Consider the following 21,611-nt stretch of genomic DNA (forward strand, 5'->3'; position numbering starts at 1 on the left):
GCGGGGCGGGGCGGGGCGGTGGCCGCCCCGCGCCCGGAGGGCGGTGAGGGGGGGCGCTCGCGCAGCGCGGCCGGTAACGGCCGCTCGGCGGAGCAACGGCCGAGGCGGCTGGTCCTGCTGCAGGGCAGGGCGCCCGGGGAGGGAGGCGCTGCCCTTCAGGCCGGAGAAGAGAACCTGCTCCGGCTGTGGGCTCTCCACGGGCAACGGTAGTTTCTCGGGAGAGAGCAGCGCACGAGAAAGCGTGACTGAATACCGGGCTTCTCTCTAACCCGGGAACGTATAACCGACCTCAGATTAGCAGCTGGCTAGGCCTGCCGGGTCTGATTAAACCTGCTGCGTGCAAACGGGGCGCAGAGCCACCGCCTGAGGTGTGCGGGTTGCAGTCTGGCAAGAGCCCGGTCCCCAGAACGGGGTGAAACGGCTGTTGGTGCGGCGGGCGGGGAATATCAGTGTCGACGGCGAAATGCTGAAGAGCGGAGATGGGTTTATAGACGTTCTGGGGGGTTGCCCAAAAGCTGTGATGGCACGAAGATGGGGGGAAGAAAAAAGAAAAGGCTGTTGTGGATGAAGTAGGTTTGGGTTGTAGAAAAATGTAGAGTAATAGAGAAAATTGTCAACAGAAGAACTTTATTAAGGGGAGCGGGGATCATTAATCTACCAGCAATTTTAAGATTCGGTGATAGATAACATAAGAAGCCCTGAAGGATAAGTGATGGTAATGGCCATGAGCCTTCAGGACAATAAAAAACAGTTTTAGAGATACTAAAAACAGTAGACGTGGAGACCTGAATCTCAACTGCTTCTACAGAAGCTCTTGGTATTAGGCTGTTATTAAAGAAATTAAAGCAGTGCTTAAACATATAAAAAGGAAGAGAATGCCAGAAATGTGCCTTCCTCAGACCCCTCCTCGCTACCACCTCTAGAAACCCGACACTACTGCCCTCACCAGCTGCAGCTGTAAGAGCTTCTGCCGCCGTTTGGTTGTCTGCATTTGCACTTCAGGCCCTGCTTTTGCTATGGAAGTGATACCCAAAACAAGAAGGATCTTTCCTTGATAAACATGCTGCTTGCCAAATGTGATTTTCAATTCCAAACAGTTGAAGGAGGAGAGACAAAATGGCCATAAAAACAATCCAGGGCATGAAAGCAAGCCTTAAGATGGAAGGCTTAGAAATGTCAGTCTTTTCAGTTTGTCATGGAGAAGAAAAAGGAAAGTTGATTTTATTGTCCAGTGGAGGCTCCTATACGTGAAAAGGAGGTTTTGGGGTACAAGGATTACATTTCACAGAGAAGCTCCAGTGGGTGGTATGCTGAAATTTAAGCTGGATCTTGAATTAAGATGGAGTTTCCAGTTACTAAGGTGATTTAAGCATTGTTAGTTTACCAGCAAGGGTGATGAATCTTCTGTTACTTTGACTTGCTTGAAGGAGCTTTCTAGAAAAGCTTTAATCCAGTTCTAGGGTGAGATCCTGCAGAGTGTCTGTTCAAGTGAGAGCAGACCCCAGCTGTCTGCCTGTGCATCTGAGTGCAGGATGTCTCCAGTCTAGCCATTTGTTCTTAATACCAACAGTGACCTATATAGAGCCCATTTATTCGTGACACCTAAATGAAAAGTGAATGCTCTACAGTCTGAAGCTGCACTGAATACATTCTTCCCTTTAGAGTAACCCTTAGAGCATCAGGTCTCAGGCAATGGCAGCCCGTTCGTTTGGCAAGGGCACTAGGGGGTGCTGTGCTGAAAGAGAAGAATCGGGGTTTGTAGCTGCAGGAAAACTCTTCCCGACCTCCACAAGGTGAAGAATCACGACCTCCCTCTTCTTTCCTCCGAGATCGTGTAGGCCTCTTCCTGCCATCACAGCTTTGTGCCTTTTTGCGTAAGGAGGTGATCAATAGATGCTGGTTTCCTTGAATCGTAGACAAACTGATGTAAGGAGTATAGAGACAAAGAGTGCAACCTGATGTATAAATATGAAGTACTGATTACCTTGATGACATTAACATTTTAGCAGATTGGTTGAATGTTATTAAATGCATCTTTTTTCTTAGTGAAGACAAGCCCTGAGGGAACCCCGGGCTGGGTCACGGGGACAGTGGAACTGCCTGCCCCGGCTGTGTCTCTGTGGCCTTTTGCAGGGCCACCCGAGCACGGCTGCTTCCCATCCTGAGCTGGCCGGATGCAAGCCAGCTTGGATCCAAAAGCTGGGGCTGTGTCATTAGCACTGTACTGTGTGCAGGCCAACAGGCCCGGCAGGATTTATTAATGCTGGAAGATGGGTCAGAGCAAGTCCAGATCTGTTTACAAAGGCTTTTACTCTATGAAGTCTCCCGTGGCTCAGTTCTGAGGAGCACAAGCAGTATGCGTACCCTCAGATGGCACAAGCGGGAGCTGCGATACAGCGAAAGGCGTGGGGAAGCGAGGCAAGCCCCTTAGCAAGGCAAGCTTTAGGCACCTTTGTGATGCCTGCGATAGAACAAAGAAGGTAGTCTCCATTTTAAATAACCAGAGTCTCAGGAATTGAAGTACTGCGTTTACATTTCTTGTTTCTTTAGAAGGAAAGATGTGTTATCCTCATCCAATATATTGACAGGTGCATTTATTAACATACATTTTATTTTCTGTGGGGAACAATGTTCTTAGGAACCTTTCTATGTATCTTCAGGCTTTAAACACTAATGAGCGCGTATTCACAGCAGAGGTAGGATCAAATCACATTACTAACTCCTGTCTTGCAGATAATTGCTATGCATATTAAACTCAAAATAATCCTAGTTTTAAGTGCTTTAGGTCTTATTTTCCAATGTCCTGATATGTTACAGTGCTTTACGTGTTTAAAGAAAAGTTCTTTTTCATTATAAAGGTCAGCATTCCACCTTCCTGCACTGCAAACCTTGACTGTCTCCAAATGAGCACCCAGAAAATGAGGAACAGAAACAAGATACTCAAACAAAACTCTGGTGTGCACCATCTTCCTAGCACCACGCAGGGCTGAGCGAGGCCCAGACACAGATCACCGTGGCTGCCCTGTGCAGTAGCAGCTCCTAGGGCTGACTTAGGGGCCCAGGGTGTGGCACAGCCTAGGCACTCCCAACCTGAAAGCCACTGCTACATTTGATCCCTATCTCACAGCAACTACAAACTGAAAAATGCAGTGTCAATAAGGTGTGACTTTTCATAATAGATGATATAGAAAATGTAATGGCAGGGTAAAGAAAAATGTAGTGATCCAGGAGATATTTAAAGTAACATACACAGTTATCCCCCATTTCAGTGTTACCCGTTCCATTTAAAGTGGTTTTCAAACTTTTTGTGTTCTGGGTCACTATGAATGTACACCTAGGGGAAGGAAAGAGAACAAAACTTTGCATTTTTTATGTTTGTAACTAGTGCATTAAAAATTCCCAGTAGAGTTCACCAGCTCAGAGGGAAGCTCAGCACCTGCTGCCCCTCCTCTCACTGCATGATTCCTGACTCACTCCTGGCTACAGCCTCGGTGGCTGCTGCTGAATCCTGTTTGTGGGAGAGGCTGAATCCTTTTTTTATTACCCAGGCTGTTTTGCTACAGTTAGCTACTCTTATCATTTTCTTTTCCTGTTTCCTTCAGCAGGACTAGGGAGGCTTGAAGAGGGAATGAAAAAGAGCAGATGTTGGCATTCTACCAATGTTAATGAACTTTCAACCTAATACAGTAATAGAAAATGGAAAAAAAGTGGAGGCAAATCAACAAAAAATGATCACGTAAGAATCTAGACTTCTCGATTTCTCAAACAGCGTGTAAAACTACAGCTTCACTGATACAAACAAAGCCAGGTTGATTTATGTTGGCTCTTCACAGCTTACACGTTCACATCTCCTGATGACTCTGGCACTGTATTGGATGAGTGTAGGCCAAATGTTCCTGTAAGAAGAATTATTACTGAGAAGCGTAAAAGCAAGCTAAGCAAAATAAGAAGGCAGGAGCCAGAAAAAATGGAGCTGTAGTGAACAGAGCAGCACACTGATTATTTTTTTCTGCATAGTAAAGCTGATGCTTGCTAAAAGTTTAGTAACAACTATTTTTTTTTCCCCTGAAATATCTGTTTGCACAGTTGCGATCATAGGCATTACTTTTCCTAGCAGTAGAAACCTTTGGCTGAATTTGTTATTCAAAGTATAGCTATTCCTGTAGATAGGCACCTTGCTTACAGTAAACAAGTGCCAACATCAGTATACCAGAACGCAAACTGTAATTTGCATGTCTAGACTTTATTATTACAGCATTTTAGTTGCAACTTATCCCAGACATACAAGTCAATGTAATTTTACATGTCATTATGTCTGCTGCTTCTTTCCCAAGCAAAATCAGCATTTAAAAAGAATTGCAGAATTTCAGCATTATAAAAAGCTACAGAAATGACACTATGTGCCAGTCTGTAGAGCAAACCCATTTTTCCCACAATCCTTCCCTCTTCCCACCAGTCATTATCTATTCATAACAGTTTTTATGATATTTTTCAGATTCATAAAATACAGAACTAGAAGATGTGACTTTTTTTTATTAAGAAATTATTCAAGCAAGAGTTTTTGAGCCTGTAGAGGTAGCCAGTTACACAAAGGAAAGCGGAAAAGCAATCCAAAACCTAATCTGGGTCTGGAGAATGACCTGACCATAGGCCTTTGCTATTGCTCTAAATTTCCTATAATAATGTATGTATTTAAGTAAGATATGTTTAATCATCTTACTATATTATTTCCCCTCTGGATATGTGATAGGAGATTAAAGCAGGTCATAATTATCCCTTGTATTGTTTTGCAAGCTAACAGTCAATGTGACTGGTGATCTGGAAGATAGTTTTTGCTGTGCTCCATCCATTGCTGACGTTTCTGATACAGCAAGCTCAACACAGAGGAACTTTCTAAAATTACATCACCTACTTCTATACTTCCCAGCTCTGTGACCTTCAAAGGACATACAATCATTTGCATGTAATTTGTCCTTACTAGTACATTGTTCTGCAGGCCTTGGCGGATTACCCAGGGAGATTTACAGCCAGCCAGCCTCATGGGATGCACAGGCTGTTCCAAAAAAAAAAAAAACAAAAAAAAAACCAAAACAAACCAAAACCAAAAACAAAACAACACCAAAACAAAACCCCACCAAAACACCCCACCAACAACCCCCACACACAGTTTTTTGTCTTTTGAACAGGGTTCTCCTTCCCCCAAATAAGTGGGATTTCTGAAGCTCCAAACCTGTATCATGAAGGATGAAGCAATCACAAGGCAAGCTCAGGGTGGTGGTTGAATAATAAATATAAATTAGGCTACTACAGCATACTACAGCACGCCATGAGAAGAAGGGAATGAAAAAAAAATTGTATTATTCATGTAGAATAATAAAAAAATGTTTCAGAGTCCCCTAAGCATTACGTTGCAAATGCACCTTGGACTAGAAGCTGTTGCAGTGTCTGAATGCTTAGAAAGATGTATAAGTTGCAGTCGGGAGAAAACACCATGCCAGTCATTTTCAAAAGGGTCTTTCCATAAATTACTTTATTTCTCATTAAATGAGCACAGAGTCATTACCATATTAATAACAGATATGTTTATTATTACATATCCATCAGTGCGGCTTTCAATACCACTTGAAACATGCAAATCGTCCTAAGGACGAATCAGTTTTCCAGTGCTTCTTATTTAATACACAACTGCAAAGCCATTATAAATTACTGAGGAGGTATTTGGTTAAGAAATAAAATAAAATAAAACCATACTGCCCATACCATGAATGTATTCCTGCTACAAAGCAAGAGTCTGACAGCATTTACTGAAATTCCTGAATTACCCAGAGCTTTTGTATTATATGCTTTTTTTTTTTTGCATTGCCTACACATCTCTTGGCTTATGAAACAGAATCAGTCTTTCTTTGTAAGAGGAATTCTCATTCAAAGATTGTACTTAATTTAGAAAATGCATCTAGCATCTACAATACTTCAACCAATTAAAATTCAGTAAAAACCACTGATATGCAATAGTTTTTTAGAGGTTTCCTTTGTTTAGTTTTAGATTTCTACATTTATTGACATGGCAATAATACAATTATCTCAACTTAAGGCACTAAAAGGACAATGTAAAACCCAGTAAAAGTGTTCTAAGAATAATTTACATTTCAAACAGTGCATATATTTCTTAAATGTTTGTTAACTTTATGTTATCACTTAAAATTGTAAGGCAATACATTATACAGTTATAGAAATGATGTACCCCAAAATATGCTTCCAAACTTGGTGGTTCTTTTTACTGTTAGTTTCTAATGCCTCTAATAGTAAAATAATTCAGTATGGCTTGGCAAAAAAATGCATAGATTAAAGGCAATTACTTGTTTTCCCCTCTTTACAAACCTGCTGAATCAGTATTTTGTAAAGCATAATGCAAAACATTTATCACTTTGATCCATTCCATAGTGGGTGGTTAGCATTAAGGCTAAGAACTCTGCAGTGAAGGCACTGAAGTTCAAGTGATAAGGCTTCATTTTTAAGCTAGTTCTGCAGTCTTCAAGAGCACAACTTTGAGTCTTGAAAGCAATTGCAGTCCTTCTCATTGAGAAACCTTCCTCCTCTACTCCATTTCATATGCTCATCTTGACATAAATATCCCTTTCACAGGGTAAACAGTCCTTTTCTTTCACTGATACGAAGAAAGTTGGCTGCATTTCATCGTGATTGACAGGCTTTTTTTTTTTTAAATCCAAAAAGGCAGCACCTTTTTTTATACACCTAGCTAAGCTTTATTTGCTTTAACTTGCATTACATAGTAATAATTAATCTAATCTACCTTTAGGCAAACCCGCAATTAAACACCCTCAGCGTGCTTTTGTGCCAAAGCAAGGAGGAGACAGTAATAGCAATCTTAACCCTGAAGCCTGTGATAGTTATGTTGAAAGGAACAACAGCCCGTCTGCACTGCTCTGTGTGGTTAAAAAAAAGCCCTGTTTCTCAGACCGCATCCCATGAGATTCCATTAAGCACTGTACGTGTGGTTAGCTGGAACAAAGAAGAAAACAGACAATTAATAACAAATATAAAAATTAGCTTCATAACACTAGTGCATGTTTGCCAAGAGCTTTGGTGAAGAAAGTACTTTATTTTATGTTAACGAAGTATTTTTTCAATTGACATGGTACAAAACTAAGATCATACCTACACAATCTTCCACAAACTGTTCTTAATTTCAAACAACATTAAATGAACACAGAGAGATGATAATATTACTGCAGCTTTACAGGTAAATGATTAAGAGTAAACAATCATGGGTGTATTCACGGCAAATGCAAGGTGACCCTTTTTCACTTGCAGGACAAGAAGAGGCTCTGTATAGGGCTAAGAGCACGCACATGCAGTTGCCACAGCTCATCTGATGCACAGGAGTTTTGGTTGTTCAGGTGGTTTGTTTTTTTTGTTTGTTTGGGGGTTTTTTGTTTGTTTTTTGGTTTTTTTTTTTAAACATGCATTAACTTGATCAGGTGCCCAAGTCCAAATATATTAAAACAAAACACCTCAACTGTGCTGATACAATGTGTATAAATTAGCATACTATAAACTATGACGTGTAGTTTCAGATCTAGAAGCAGTACTGCAAATGCTAGCAAGTTCATCATGAAGTTCTGCTTCATATTTACTAGTGATAAGTTACTAAAATGAGGAATAGAACTTAAGATGAACTTATGCATGAAGGTCCTTTGAATGGGCCCGATACACCTCTCCACGAAGTCAATGAAGTGCTGCCTACCAACTGCAAAGAAAGGTGGATCAGACCGTAAATGAAATGTACTAAAATGTCTTAACATATGTGTTAAAGCCTATATCCATTCGACAAAATAGCTAATGCCTGCTTTCATTGTAGGACTCCATCAAGTTCTGCTATACTGTCTGACAAGAGAACAATTTTCAGATACTTAGTAAAAGCTAAACACATATATCCCATAAAAGTCATCACTGCTTCTCTTACTCCCACATCTAGGTAAAGAGGTCAGGATGAAAACTGCAGAGTGCAGTGTCTTGAGTTCAGAGAAGCTGATCTAACAACACGCTGCCTCCTGAAAGGAAAAGGGACCGCTGTTCTTCACTTTATCACCTTCCTGACCCCAGGGGAGCACCCTCCGACTTACCTGTCCTCAGATTTGGCAATCACTGCACTTCTCAGCGGGCTAGTTCCACTCACTAGCTCAGCAAGATAAGTCTACATTTTTTTGACAGTCAGGAAACTGAATTGTGGACCTTCATGGAAGGGTCCAAAATGGATCATTTCAAGCACTTACCCAGGATCCACTGACAGAAGAGCAGGGAAGGAAGACAGAGGGGGAAAATCCTCCCCCTTATGTAGCAACAGGCTGTCAGATTAGCTCAGCTACTGTGGAATCACCAGTTAAGTGTTCAGTATAAGATCCATTGTAAATTTATTTAATAATCTAAATTTAAACATCTGGTACATCAGAAGTGAATTTGCCTAAAATAACTCCAATGCCTCTTCTTTCTAAACACACAGGATGGAATATGTAGTGATACCAGGGCACAGGTTGGCCATACTATATCACAGCAGCGATTGTCTAGTTCACAGACACAACTAACATCAAATTTGTCTGAGAAAGTCACAAAAACATCCACAGTAGAATAGCTTGAAAGATAAGTTTCTATCTGACCTTTTTCTAATGCTTATTTGCTCAGTGTAACTCTGAATCTTTTCACTGTTTGCTCACATTGCTCTGCAGGTGCCACGCAAGCCCCACTACATTCCAGTCAACCCAGTGGCAGCTGTCTGATGGGGATGGAGCGTGCCACAAAGCCGCCCAAGCAGCTCCTCAAGCATCAGCGAGGTGCAGGGGCTCCCCACCTGCCTCCTGCACACATCTCCATGCAGCATGACAGGCCGGCAGCACGCACATACCTAGCAGTCTTGCTGGTCAAGTACTCTGCCTCTCTAAATTGCTTATGCTCAATATGCTTCTTCCTCCATACTCGGTGCCTGCAATATGCAGTGTTAAAACAGTTTGCTGTCAATTAATCATATGTTCTAAGAAGCTATGTGAGTATTAGACATCACTAAGAAGCAAGATTTCTAAGGTCAAATATCAATTATGTCATCAAACTCACTGATGGATTTGAGCTCAGTCTAGAAGAGTAATATAAATGTTAACTGTTTGATTCACATCACAGTCTGTTAGAAAAATTCAAGAAGTTAAAGAGATAAGATACCACGTGGGTATTAACTTCTCAATTTCCAGAAAACTTAAGAGCTTTATTTCTTCCCAAGAACCTGGAAGATCCCATTGGGTGATGGAGAAAGCTGTGAGCAGAGGCCGTACACTAGGGCAGATGGACAAAATGCAAGGCTGCAGTATTCTGAACAGCTGATCTGACCTGATACTTCGCTAGTGCAAGACAACCATCTTCACCTTTCCTCCTTCCATTCTTGAGACAGATCTGGTGCTTTCTGGACTCTTCCATGAACCATTGCAACTTCCTAACCCAACAGAAAACCACATGCTTTTCTTTTGTGGGGTTAGGGTTGGGGTTTTTTTGTTGTTAAGCTTTGGGTTTTTTGGCTTTTCTTTAGTGAGAATTTTCCTGGATTAATTCTCTGCTGCAAAATAGACCAGTTTACTGTGGTAATCTGTGAAGCATGAGCTGACACAAGATAAAGTGCAGGAATGTGCAGCTCTCCTCCTTCTGGTGCTGGTGAGATATTAGGCTCATTGTATCTCTAGGATCTTAAAAAAAGAGCTTTAAAGATGGTGTTTCTCATTTTTTAAAAAAGTTCCCGTTCACTACTTGCGTATTTCTATGATTCTCTAACACTCTCACACAACAAATGCCAATAGGATTAACAACAGAAATTGTCTGAATAAGTGATCTCCCCACACAGACCCATTCCTTTAAAAGCTACTGTAAATTTTAAAATATGTAAATCTGTTCATTCTATAAGAGATTAGCTGCAAACCTGTTCTTGCTAAAATGCAACCCCAAACCAGCATTTCTATTAAGACAGAGTGAAAAAGAATCAATGAATTGATTTAAGAAAATGGATTTGCTCCCATAAAAGAGTATGGATGAAAGCTGCTGTGCTTTTCCAATTAGCTCTAAAACGCCTGGAAAACAGTTAAGATCTTGAAATGAAAACCCTGAAAAATCACATGGTTATGCTGGGGGGGAAAAAAAAAAAAAATCTATTGAAAAGCTAACAGCTACGAGACATCTGAATACCAGAGCTGTTTTGCCAATAGTAGGTTTTTAACTCCCCCCCTTTTTTTAATTATCTGTGTGTGCAGATGCAAATTCCCCCTTCACACCCTAGCATGAGATATATTACAGTAACTGCAGCTGAAGACCCTCCCAAAAGTTGGAAACAAACGTTGCAACAGAACTTAAAAAAAATCTGGTTATTACAGCTACCAGAGGACCTCGCAAGGGCAAATGGAAAGGAAAGCACACTCAGAATACAATTCAAACAGTCTTTTGGAAAAGAAAGTCTACAACGATCTAAATGTGAAATAAAGAAGTATGCACCATCTTTACAAAGTGAACTCTACATAAGTAAGGTTTGGCAGGGGGGAGGGAAGAATCTGTATACTCGGTAACAGACGATGATTTCTACAATGTACAATCAGGACTATGATCTTCCAAGTGTTGTTTTAGATCGTTCCAATTAATACTGCTTAAAGATGCATGCAAATGGTGTATTTAAAATAATTCTTTCCAACCCCATCGGCTGGTTGGTTGGTTGGCTTTGGGGGAGTTGGTTGGTTTGGGTTTTTTTTTTTTTTACTGTCCAAGAATGCTACCTCATCAAAAGATTCTCAGTTAATTTGACATCTTTTTCGGTAAGCAATGTTGACTAGCATTATTTCAGTGTCACATTTTAAAAACTCTTTTAACCTGTATTAATGAATTTTGCATTATCAGTTTTGGGGTGTTTTTCCAGAATTTGGGGTGGGATGACCATTCAGTATCAAAATCGTTCCATCTAATCCTTTTAAGTATTAACATGATATGCTTTTTCTTTCAGTCTTAGGTGGTCCAAGACTCACTGGAAAATCTTACTAATCAGTAACAGAGCTCTTTAACCAGTTCTAAGTAATTCTGTTATCTTTATCTGCCTGTTTAAAAGGTCTTCCTTTAGTAACTAGTTTCTAGAATCCTAATTATTGTTCAAATAAATGTATCATACGATACATAAAAGCACTTCATATTTTTCTCAACCACAGAACAGGAGTACTTCTTCAACAGTCCTATTGTAAATAAAGATGATGTTAAACAACGGCTATCAATAATGCATATTTTAAAATCAGCAGGTGTGATTTATATCCAAAATTCTTAAAATATCTGGCTAAAGCCTATGGAGGGGTCTAACATTTTTCAGTAAATGTTGGAAAATTGAGGACTGAAAGAAAACAAGTTTGGAAACACTGTAAAGCTCTATAAAAGCTATTGGAAGTTGGGAGAAATGGACATTTTGTAGACAAGCCAAACAGTTTAACAAGATTTTGTTGTACAAGTACGTGTCACATAAGTACATAACAAACATGACTGAAACCCCCTGAAATTAGCAATTACCGATTTGCCCTTATTTGGTACAATACTGAAGACACTATTATTTAGTAAGCAAACTCTGATTTTACAGTCATTCTTCTTAACCTGGGTTTATCACTGTGTGCTTTTCCATTGCACTCACCCTTGTTTTCAACAGATTTTTACAGTGAAGACTGTAAGGAAAAACTGCCCACTTCCCAGGAAATCTCCCCACAAATCAGAAGTGTTCCTGTGTTTCACAACTTTGGCTCGCTTAAGCGCCAGTGTTGAAAAATGTAAAAGCACATCATAATTCAGTTCCTGCCATTTGAACTATAACTGGCAAACTGAGACTTTGTTCAGTGTTTGTGAATATGGCTTCTCCCCCAAGTACTCTGGCACAGCTACATGTTCTTAACTGCTGGTCACAGATTTCTTTTTATGTCCTCCTGTAAGTTTCTCATTTCACCCACATTTGCAGAAGACTTCTAGCTTATGCAAGCTCAATGAGTCAGTCCATGAACGACTATGCAGATCATCCTTGCAGTTAAATGCCATTGCTGATATATCTACTGAGCCTTGCCAGCTCCCTCACATGCCTTGGCAGGCCAGGCACTGCCATCTCTACAGCACCCTTCCAAATGTGAAGAACTGATAAATTCACCACAATAGCAGGAGAATCACGTCTGTTCCTTCTTTCAGGATTTGAGCAAAGATTTAGATCAGCAGTTCAACTGTCATAACTATGGAATTATTTCACAATTTCACATTAAATAAGATTTATAAACAGAGATTTTTTTGTTGTTGTTGTTAAAAAGATCTGGAGCTTTTGTAGTTTCTCACCTAGTTTTTCCAGAAGTATTTTTAACAACTTTTCGGAATGACTGATTTGCTGAGGATCTTGTAGACATAGTTCTAGGAGAAGCACGAACGAAAGTAGATGGTGGTGTCTTAGGGATCTTCTTTACTAAATGAGTCACCCACTTCTTCTGTTCATCTTGACAGGATGCCAATAACAACATATCTCTTGCTGAGGTTACATCGTAACTCACTATAAGTAAAAAGAGAAAGATGATTCAGTGAAAACTAGGACTTGTTATCAAAATAAGAATTATGACATACGAGGTGTGCCACTGGAAAGAATAATGGCACCTATATACATACTTGTATTGGAATTGTTTATATATTTTTGGAAGACAACGAACTATGAATACAGTTATTCAAATTATGAATACAGTTTCTTTCAATATTTGTCGCTTTGCATTAAGATTCTTGATTCTAACGTTAATATTCAAGATATGAGAAAACTTACACTAATTGAAGTCTTAATAAGCTGGAAAGTTGTGTGGGTGCCTTATGGCTGATTTCCATAGTACATACCCCAAATACTCCACTTCACAGGAGCACAGAGAGGAAACCTTTACTCCAATCCGTGAAGTGGCTGAAGAGCCACTCCTCAAGGTCTTAGCACAGCTTGGTGATGCAGCCACTGCATTGTCCCTAATGTGGGCCGTGTATAAGAGAAAGAATGGTCTGGGAACCAAGAAGCTGCCCAGTACTTGGGCACAAACCTCTAGGGAGCCTTGTGCTCTCAGGGCCCTCAGCAGAGCCACATCAGTTACACCACCAAAGGGCTCCCGACAGGGGCTTGCCGCAGCCGCCTGTTCATAAGCGGTATTAACAGCCTATTATTTTAATAGCACCCTTCACATCTAAAATCATAAAACTAAAGAGTAGAAAACTTTTAAACTAAAGCGCTTTTATTTGCCTTTGATAGTTTAGCAGGTCCGGCTAAACACGCAGAGAACACAGAATGCAAAAAACCACAAGTATACCTTTGCACGGTGCAATTAATTCCTCCTTTTTATCCAAGTGGTCTCTATGGCACTTCACATGGCATCTTCGACATTCTAGGGCAGCAGGGGGTTTAAAGACATGCCAAAGAGGTTTGGCACAGGCCTCACAGTTGGCTGGAAAGTGGTATAACGTTGGAATAAATTCATGGCCTTTGTGATTTAGAAAATTTGTCTTCTCTGCCGGCTGTACTGGTTCTACCTCCAAATCCTTCCTGCATTCCCCCTCATTAGCATAGAGAATCTGAAAAAGAATACTGCTGTGTCATTGTTGAAGCACTATGTATTTTTATATACTTTTCAAAGAAGCCACCAAACTTTTTCAAGAGAGTTAAATAGAAATGAGAATACACTTCTTTTTACCTGGAATATTTTAGGAATTTCTTCAGTTTCAGCTCTATATACATCTCCTTGAGTTACAGGCCGGACATGGAACAGCTTACTAGATTAGAAGAAACATGAATCAGAAAATGCTAAAAGGCTATGTATGTTTTTAAAACAGTTATCAAAGTGCTTTGAAGTTCTTATAAATCTTGTTTATGCAAGCAATACAACATACTTCAAGGCTGCAATATGATTTTAGGAATTAATTCATAAACCATATAGATCTTGTCTACCCAAATAAGACCAAAACATTTCATAGCATGGAAAAAGGGTTATCTTATAATGGGTTCAAGATCCATCATGGCAAATTTACCCATGAAAAAGGTTTTCAAATTCTTCCTCAGAACACTGGGAAATCTAACTGATTATTGCTAGAAAAGCTTATTGATAAGCCTGGATGGAAGTAACCGTATGAAGTATAGTACTACTCACTAATTTTTTTACTCAATCATGTTATCAGTTGATCAACAATGAATGCCAGAACATCACAAAAGGCAATCTAGGGCACCAGCTGTTGAAAATGCTATTAAAATGGGAACAAACATCATCTTATACTGGGTCAAGACTGTAAGTCCATCTATCCCAACATCCTGTTTTCAACAGTTGCCGTAACAGATGTTTATGAGAAGAGAGTAAGAAACAACTCAAAGATAAAATAACTCTTTTCCTGGTTACGAGCAATTGGCAGCTTAAGCACTTCCTGAGTTTGAGATTCCTTCCAGACCACTGTATTTGTTAGTCACTGATAGACCTATTCATGAATTTTAAAACCTTTTTTCAATTACTACTCTATAAGGCCCCATAATGTCGATCAGCTGTTCAAACATCACACTCAGTCATGTATCAGCAATGGGCTTCAGTGATATTTGACACAATTTTCTTCATGTATAACCAATGTAAAGGGATCACAATTCATTTATTTTGTCACTCTAAACAGAAACCATCTGGAAAAAGTACAAATGCTTTGGGCTTGATTAACGCTGATCCTTTCTGAGACAGCAAGAAAAAGGTATGAAGCAAGAGGATGAGACCTAAAATCAGACAGCCAGTTCCCTATCTATCCCACAACTATCATACTCTGCTTTAGAAAGCAGCTATTGAAGCAACTGGAAAAGCCAGTCATTATGCTGAATCATGAAAAGAGATAGCATAATATGTAGGTTTTACTGTCTCTGACCCTTCTGTGTCATAATGAGACAAGGCTCTTCATTTCTGTAAATTCAGACTAGTGACTACAGACAGCGCCACACTATTGTGTATTTAATTTTCTCTCTAACTTTTAGCTCTAACTTTAGGACAAAGAAGAAGTAGTATCTTCTGTTAACACCACCCTGAAATACAGATAAACAGACGTTTTCCAACTAGTATGGGAAATTAAAAGTTATTTATGGAATTTTGATTCCAAGCTTCTAGATTTGTTATCGGTTATCTCACACACAATGCTCTTTTGCCAATTTGTATCCAAAACTAACAGTAACTTCTTTACTTACTCTATATCTAGTACCATGGATGGATTAGACTGGTCCTTGTCCTTTTCATCATTGTAGAACAGTATCTTTTTACTGCTCACCACAACATACTGGGGAAAGAAAGGGTACAACCAAGTTAAAATTGCATTTTAAAAAGCAACATTTATCCCATATGCACATAAAAAGCCTGAGTGAAATAAGGTTTTTAAACTGATATCAGGAGATATTTAAATCATCATGCAGGCAGCTATACTACTGACAGCTGTGCAATGCTACAGGCTGCAGTGACTGTGTGTTGTCACTGGAGCACCCTAAAATGCTTGTGATGACTTTGGAATGTCTTGTGTGATGACTTGTCCACAAACGCACAAATTTCAGTTGCTACTGGCATGTTACTGTGAAAATTACTGTATCACTGAGAAAATCCTGGAGTGCAGAATCTATCACTTATTGATACAGTTGTAAACTTCTCTTGTTCTAGAGACCTGCAAGACTCACTGGTACTTCGCACCAAACTAATGGTGGGCTAAAAGAGATTCTCACAGCTCCAGCTAACTATTTCCTACACTTTCAATTTAATGGACTGGTAAAATAAAGAGCCAAAATGAAATAGCAGAAACAGAGGTCTGGTGTACATTCCAAATCTAGGAATACACTGAGACAGTAAGTTTGCAGAGGAGGAGAAAAGAAATAGACGTTCTTTTGCTACGTGTCACTTTAAAGGTCAAACCACACAGTTTTTTCCAGAGTGGTAAAGATGTTAAAGAACAGAAACATCTGGTAATATGTTGATTAGTTTTTTCCCCCAAGTGTTTTAAAAGTTCTTGCTCAAAATCTGCATATTAATATATTATACCTATCCCATGCCACTGAAAAACTGGAGTACTCCAGAATGCACGGGATTCTGCGGAATAAGAAAGAGCTACTGGGAAGGCAGTGAGTTTTAGAGCAAGAATGGACTGCAGGCCCCATTTCCAAGAGAATTCTCAAATGCTGAGTATGCCTGCAGTGTCCGTTCCCCACCCCAAAAAGCCCAGTGATGTTGTCCTCAACCTAAACTACATAGACACCCTTCCAGGGCTGCTCACAATCACACAGACTTACAAACATTTGTTCATATGACAGGAAAAACAAAGCAAGCTGCTCAGAAAAAAAGTTTTGTAACCTACAGGCCAATTAAGATCAAACACCTCTAACCTAAGCACTTAGATTAGTTCAAGCCTGCAGAATTCACTGCCTGTTGCTCTTCACTGGGAGCTGCCAGTCCAACGTCTTTGCTAAAACTGTCCATAAGCATAAGCTCAGTGACAGCTGTGGCCATTCCCTCCCTGCAGTTTCAAATGTTTTAGAAACAACGTATTAAAAGGTATGAGGTACTAAAGAGGATTAAAAAGAGGTAGACTGACTGCTCTGTCTATATTGAGCTCCAGATTCAGGTATAATACGACCCAGAAGCAGGAGAAAGGACAGAAAAGCAAGAGAGTGTGAATACACAAACAGTTCATCTTTAATTCTAATTACAGCTAGGTAATTGAATGGGTTTCTGCACAATGCAGATACTGACAATTTAAGTAAATGGTTTTTACTCCTCCTACAAGAGGAGGGTGAACTTCCTAACTACACAGGACTTGAAGTCTGACCTCAAAACCTGAATATGAAAGTTACCTTAACAAGTTTTGTTATAGTGTTTTAAAAACATGTTGTGCAAGCTGCGTACTGAAATGCATCTAAAAAAGCCACAAAGGGTGTTTTTCCCCCTGACTAAAAGGGCTTTCAGCCCCTCAGTCAGGATTCTTTAATAGAAAGCCTGATCAACTCGAATAGGTACTAAACTGTAATGGTGTGAGCCTCCTGAGATTTTCCCCACTGAAGAAAGAGTCTGTGCTTGAATTCCTTTGATCTACTTCAACAGAAAGCTAATGCCTTCTTTGTCTTTGAAGTATGCACCTCTGCCTTTCACAGACAAGAGTAAGGCCTTAGGACGACTACTATAACAAATGCAAATTCTGACTGCAATAGAATTCAGTTATCACACTGTATACAAGTCTTGGTGAAAGAACAATTTGACCTCACAAAAGTTACGTACAACAGCCTCAATATCCTGTTGTGAACATACAAAAAAAAACCTTCTCACAGTAGTTCCGTTCTACAGTGGTTTTTGAAGGAAATTTTTATCATCTCCACTTGGGATGAAATGAAGTTCCAGATAAAAATATGGCTAATCCATTTTAATGTTAGCTTGAGGTATAACTCAAATGTTTCTTCCCAGATGAGTTTTCCACACTCACCCCTTTCTAACTTAAGCTAAATGACTCGGAGGACATCAGTGCTACTGACATTTGAGTCAGAAATGCAGCAGCTCAAGTTATAACAACTCAGGCGTCAATCCAATTGCACTGCTAATGCAATTTTGCTTTCCCTTTAATTTAAGTTAATCTGGGCATGCCTATGTTTGAGGTTGCATACCTCCCACCAACCCCAAAACTGAAAGCGCAGGAGAATTTGGAACAGAAACACTTGAGGAGGCTGACTACAAGTCAGCTTGTTTCAGATGCAGGACAGAACAGCCAACAGAATACACATGGAAGTCAACATGGCCCCTCACTACTGTGTCTCACTGGTTTGAACCTCAGCTAGTTTAAGGAATCTTATCAGCATGACTCATTTTATGACATCTGTAGCTCAAATTCCTTCAAAGTGCAAGAACTATTATTCAAACTAGGAAAGTATGAATGGAGTAACTGCCTAAAATATCTTAAGGGAAATAAGTATGCCTATACTGGGCACACCTAAAGAAGCTCAGATACAGTCTTTCACTGGAAAAGCTGCATTTATCAGAAGTTTAAAATTTTAATCATCCGAGGATGCAAGAATAAACTCCATTTCTAGAAGACAACCAGAAAAGGCTGCTGGAGGTATTCTGACAGGAAAATCATGCAGTATTTTAGATAATCCAGAGCAGAATAAAGCTACATGACTTGTGCCTAGGCACAGTCACTTCCATTCATGGACACTGCCAAAAGTCTGACAGCAACCTGGAGAATCAATTCTGGAACAACAGGAGTCAAGAGGCCTTAGCTATCAAACAGAACAAGTTGTGGAATAGGTTTACAAATAGGTGTGTTTCATGACACACCTGAAGAACATTCAAACACTATCGGCCTTTGACTCAAGTATGGCACCAAAAACATTCTTGACCTTGCCCTGTAGACTTCCTGCAGTTCTGCTAACAGGGAGACAAAGTGAAATGCAAAGAGACCAGAAACCACCTGAAAAGCATTTGAGGATCTGTAGAAAACCCCAGGTTCCAAACTGTGGTAAGCAAGCATTTTCAACATGGCACTTGTTCGCGTTGCCTCTCATCTGAGGGTCTGGGAGAATACCCTAAGCAGCCATTAGCTGAAATAGGGCACAGCTTAACACTCGCTCTCTGCAAGCTAGAATAGTTAGTGGTTTTAACTTACAGACACATCACCAAGAAGGTCTGATATTGATGTAAAAATAGGCAGGTCTGGAACTCAAAACACTTCGATTGTATAAAGAAGGTCATGTTAGCCAAGTGAAAAACAGAGTACTTCAAAGAAGGAGTTAAGCAGCTAAAGGCCCCATACAAACACTTCAGTGCTTCTTTGACAGGAATTAAATCCTTCTCCTTTGTAGGAACCACTTCTAACGCTTGTAGAATGTGAATGTAAACAGGAGCATCTGAGAAGGATCTTTCAGCAGGAATCAGAAAGTTACATTGAAAGTGTCATGAATAAACTGAATAATTTCCAGTAACTGGTCTTTGAATGTAAGAAAGATGCAGGGAAACTATTTCATACAAATTGCTTGCAAAATTTACAAAATTCTAGTGACCATGTTAACTTTTGCAATTTGTTATACTAAAGGATGTTCAAAGAGGGAAACTGGAAAGCCAGAAAACATAATCAGAAACTGGTTCTAAGCTTCTATGCATCTCAATTTGAACATTAGAAGTTTCAAAGAACCAGATCATAACCTCTGCAAAGGCAAAACAATACTGCTTTGTTTAGAGTGGGAATTCCAGCACAGAGGTCCAGTTTCTGAGAGTAAACCAGTTATTTTCAAGACACACTGACCATTTTAAAAGTAGGGGAGATGGAAATGTCCTTGGAAATCATGTGTGGCAAGTTATAGCGCGATACACTCTTCCATGGCCTTCAGAACATGTGTGGTATTCCCCACTCTCTGCTGTCAAGTTGCACAATAAGCACAAACGCTTATTTTTCAGTAACAGGATTACAAAGAAGCTCACTCAAGGGAGAAATGGGAATTTTAGTGGTTCCAAGATGCCCACTGTAAAGGATTTCCTCACCCACCTGTTGTAAATTTGCACAGTGTTATTACTACAGATTTCATACTAAACTTGAATTTTCTTATTGGATTTTTTTCTCTTCAATAAAGTAATGTATACACACTAAATTACTCTGTTTTTCTTGTTTCTTAAATGTGAGCTGTAAAACCAATTCACCATATGCCTAAAAAACTTTCCAAGAGAGTTAAGGGAAAAAAAAAAATCCATTTGTACCTGTTTCTTCCAGCCATGCCGCTTTATATTTCCTTTGTTTGGTATTGAAAGCCAACCTTCAAGTCTTGATTCTGGTTTAAAAAAAAAATGCATATAAAATAATTTTATGTATTTATAATAATAAAGCAGAATAGCACAAAAGCGAACTATTACTAGAAAGGAAAATGTACTACATGCAGTAATAGGCAATTACCTATTCGACAAAGCAGAATAAAAAGCACAGCTAAATAAAATGAAGATATAAGCATTTACTTCATGCTTCATCACAAGCTAACACTTGATGATACAGTTACTGCAAAATAAAGTGAAGCTGTTTTCCTTGATGCCAACATCTAACAGTGTATGTAAATAGTTTGCAAAGAGCCAGGCAGGAAAGACTTTGCTTTGAAAATGTGTTACAGCTTAAACAGAAGATGATTAAGAGATTTTCAATATAAACATAATTTAATATTCAGAGGGGCTATATGAAAATACTCAGCAGGAAGATGCAGCAAGTAAAACAAACCAGATCCACATTTTCCAAGGGAAACAAAAAAAGGAGAGCGCACACGAGCAAGCAAAGCTACACAGGTGTCCCATTACTCACAGAAGATAAGCATAGGAGATAAATAAATAAGGAATGCAGGAAGAATCAACTAGATATAAAGAATAAGAGACAACTGTTTTATTCAAATTTTCAGTGGACAATTTTCCAAAGAGTACTGTAATAACGTATTTTCCTACCACAAAATTACTGCAATAATTTAACAATGATACAAAAAAGCATCACAAGAAAATTAGCATTCTGCCTAATGAGAATCATAGATTTAACCCTCCCCCCAGCTAACTGCTACTGGGTTTTGATAGCTGTTTTTTAAATTATGAAGCCAGGTAATAGGAGTGAGAAGCTATCGTGATTCCATTAATCTGAAATGACATGGTAAAAAGTCTCACAATTTTGTAAATGTGAGAATGAAGTAATGAAAATTTCACTCCATAATTATAAATTTATTTCACAATTGAGAAAAATTTTGTAATTTTTTTTAAACGATCATAAAAATGTGATTTGTAAAAAAAGCGTCAGAGTATAGAAATATAGCCGATAGCTAATGAATGCATTCTTTACAATAAACTTAACTGGCAGCACTGAGAACTTCAAAAACATTAAAATTTGTTGAAATATTCTACACAAATATTTATGTCAGAAGGAGCTACTGGTCCCTTTTATCCTTCAGGGATAACTCTGAGGTGTAGCCCAGCAAGCTCTGAAAATACATCCAAATATATAAAAGATATTGTCCATACACTTCGTTATATAAAATTACAATGAGATTGACAGCCTACAAGGCATTAAAATTAAGCATTTAAAAAAAACCCTTCCCACATTACCCTTACAGAATACAATATTTAGAAGTGGACTACACTTAAAAATATAGAATCATTTCCTATCATTTCTCCACACAGAGTAACTTCAAAATACTGGGGGATGACTGAACTATTGAAATTCTAATTGGAAGAAAGGCATGTTAGCAGAACTCATTCCAGTAAGAAACCTTCCAGAAAAATGAAGGAACTGTGTATTTCCCTGCCTCTCATATCTGCATAAGAATTGCAGGAGGTGGGGGTTGCCCCTCCAGACCCTTCCCCAATTCTTGATATTCAGTAACTTTGGAAAAGGAAACCTATTTCCTTCATGTCTGCAGGCATCACAGATAATGCTTACCCTATTTTGAATACTTTGATTAATTTTTACATCAAGAGAAGATTCTTGCCTTTTTAGAAGTTTTAGAAATATCCTAAAACTCAAGTCCTCCATTGCAAAATAAAGTGATTAAC

At 39.2% G+C, this 21,611-nt stretch overlaps 1 protein-coding gene and 1 long non-coding RNA gene across 4 annotated transcripts in view; one reads left to right on the forward strand and one right to left on the reverse strand.

Annotated features, from left to right (window-relative positions):
• Positions 1 to 212: 212 nt before the first annotated feature.
• On the forward strand, positions 213 to 10,180 carry LOC142406070 (uncharacterized). 2 transcript variants are annotated; one of them, XR_012774425.1, is made up of 3 exons: positions 213 to 1,793; positions 5,187 to 7,418; positions 8,522 to 10,180. It is a non-coding gene; the product is annotated as an uncharacterized LOC142406070 (long non-coding RNA). The 2 variants fall into 2 exon arrangements; XR_012774426.1 differs by having other exon boundaries at positions 7,333 to 7,418.
• Positions 5,514 to 21,611, reverse strand: part of ROCK1 (Rho associated coiled-coil containing protein kinase 1) — a 94,531-nt gene continuing 78,433 nt past the window's right edge. For both annotated transcript variants that reach the window (XM_075494456.1, XM_075494457.1), the window contains 6 exons: positions 19,797 to 19,867; positions 15,269 to 15,357; positions 13,758 to 13,836; positions 13,377 to 13,638; positions 12,385 to 12,592; positions 5,514 to 7,020 (listed from right to left, as the gene is read on the reverse strand). In XM_075494456.1, the coding sequence (XP_075350571.1) occupies positions 7,017 to 7,020; positions 12,385 to 12,592; positions 13,377 to 13,638; positions 13,758 to 13,836; positions 15,269 to 15,357; positions 19,797 to 19,867 (713 nt within the window). In that variant the 3' untranslated portion in view covers positions 5,514 to 7,016. The remainder of the gene's footprint in view (positions 7,021 to 12,384; positions 12,593 to 13,376; positions 13,639 to 13,757; positions 13,837 to 15,268; positions 15,358 to 19,796; positions 19,868 to 21,611) is intronic.

The sequence above is a fragment of the Mycteria americana genome, chromosome 2 (assembly GCF_035582795.1).
Source record: "Mycteria americana isolate JAX WOST 10 ecotype Jacksonville Zoo and Gardens chromosome 2, USCA_MyAme_1.0, whole genome shotgun sequence".
NCBI classification, from domain to species: Eukaryota; Metazoa; Chordata; class Aves; order Ciconiiformes; family Ciconiidae; genus Mycteria; species Mycteria americana.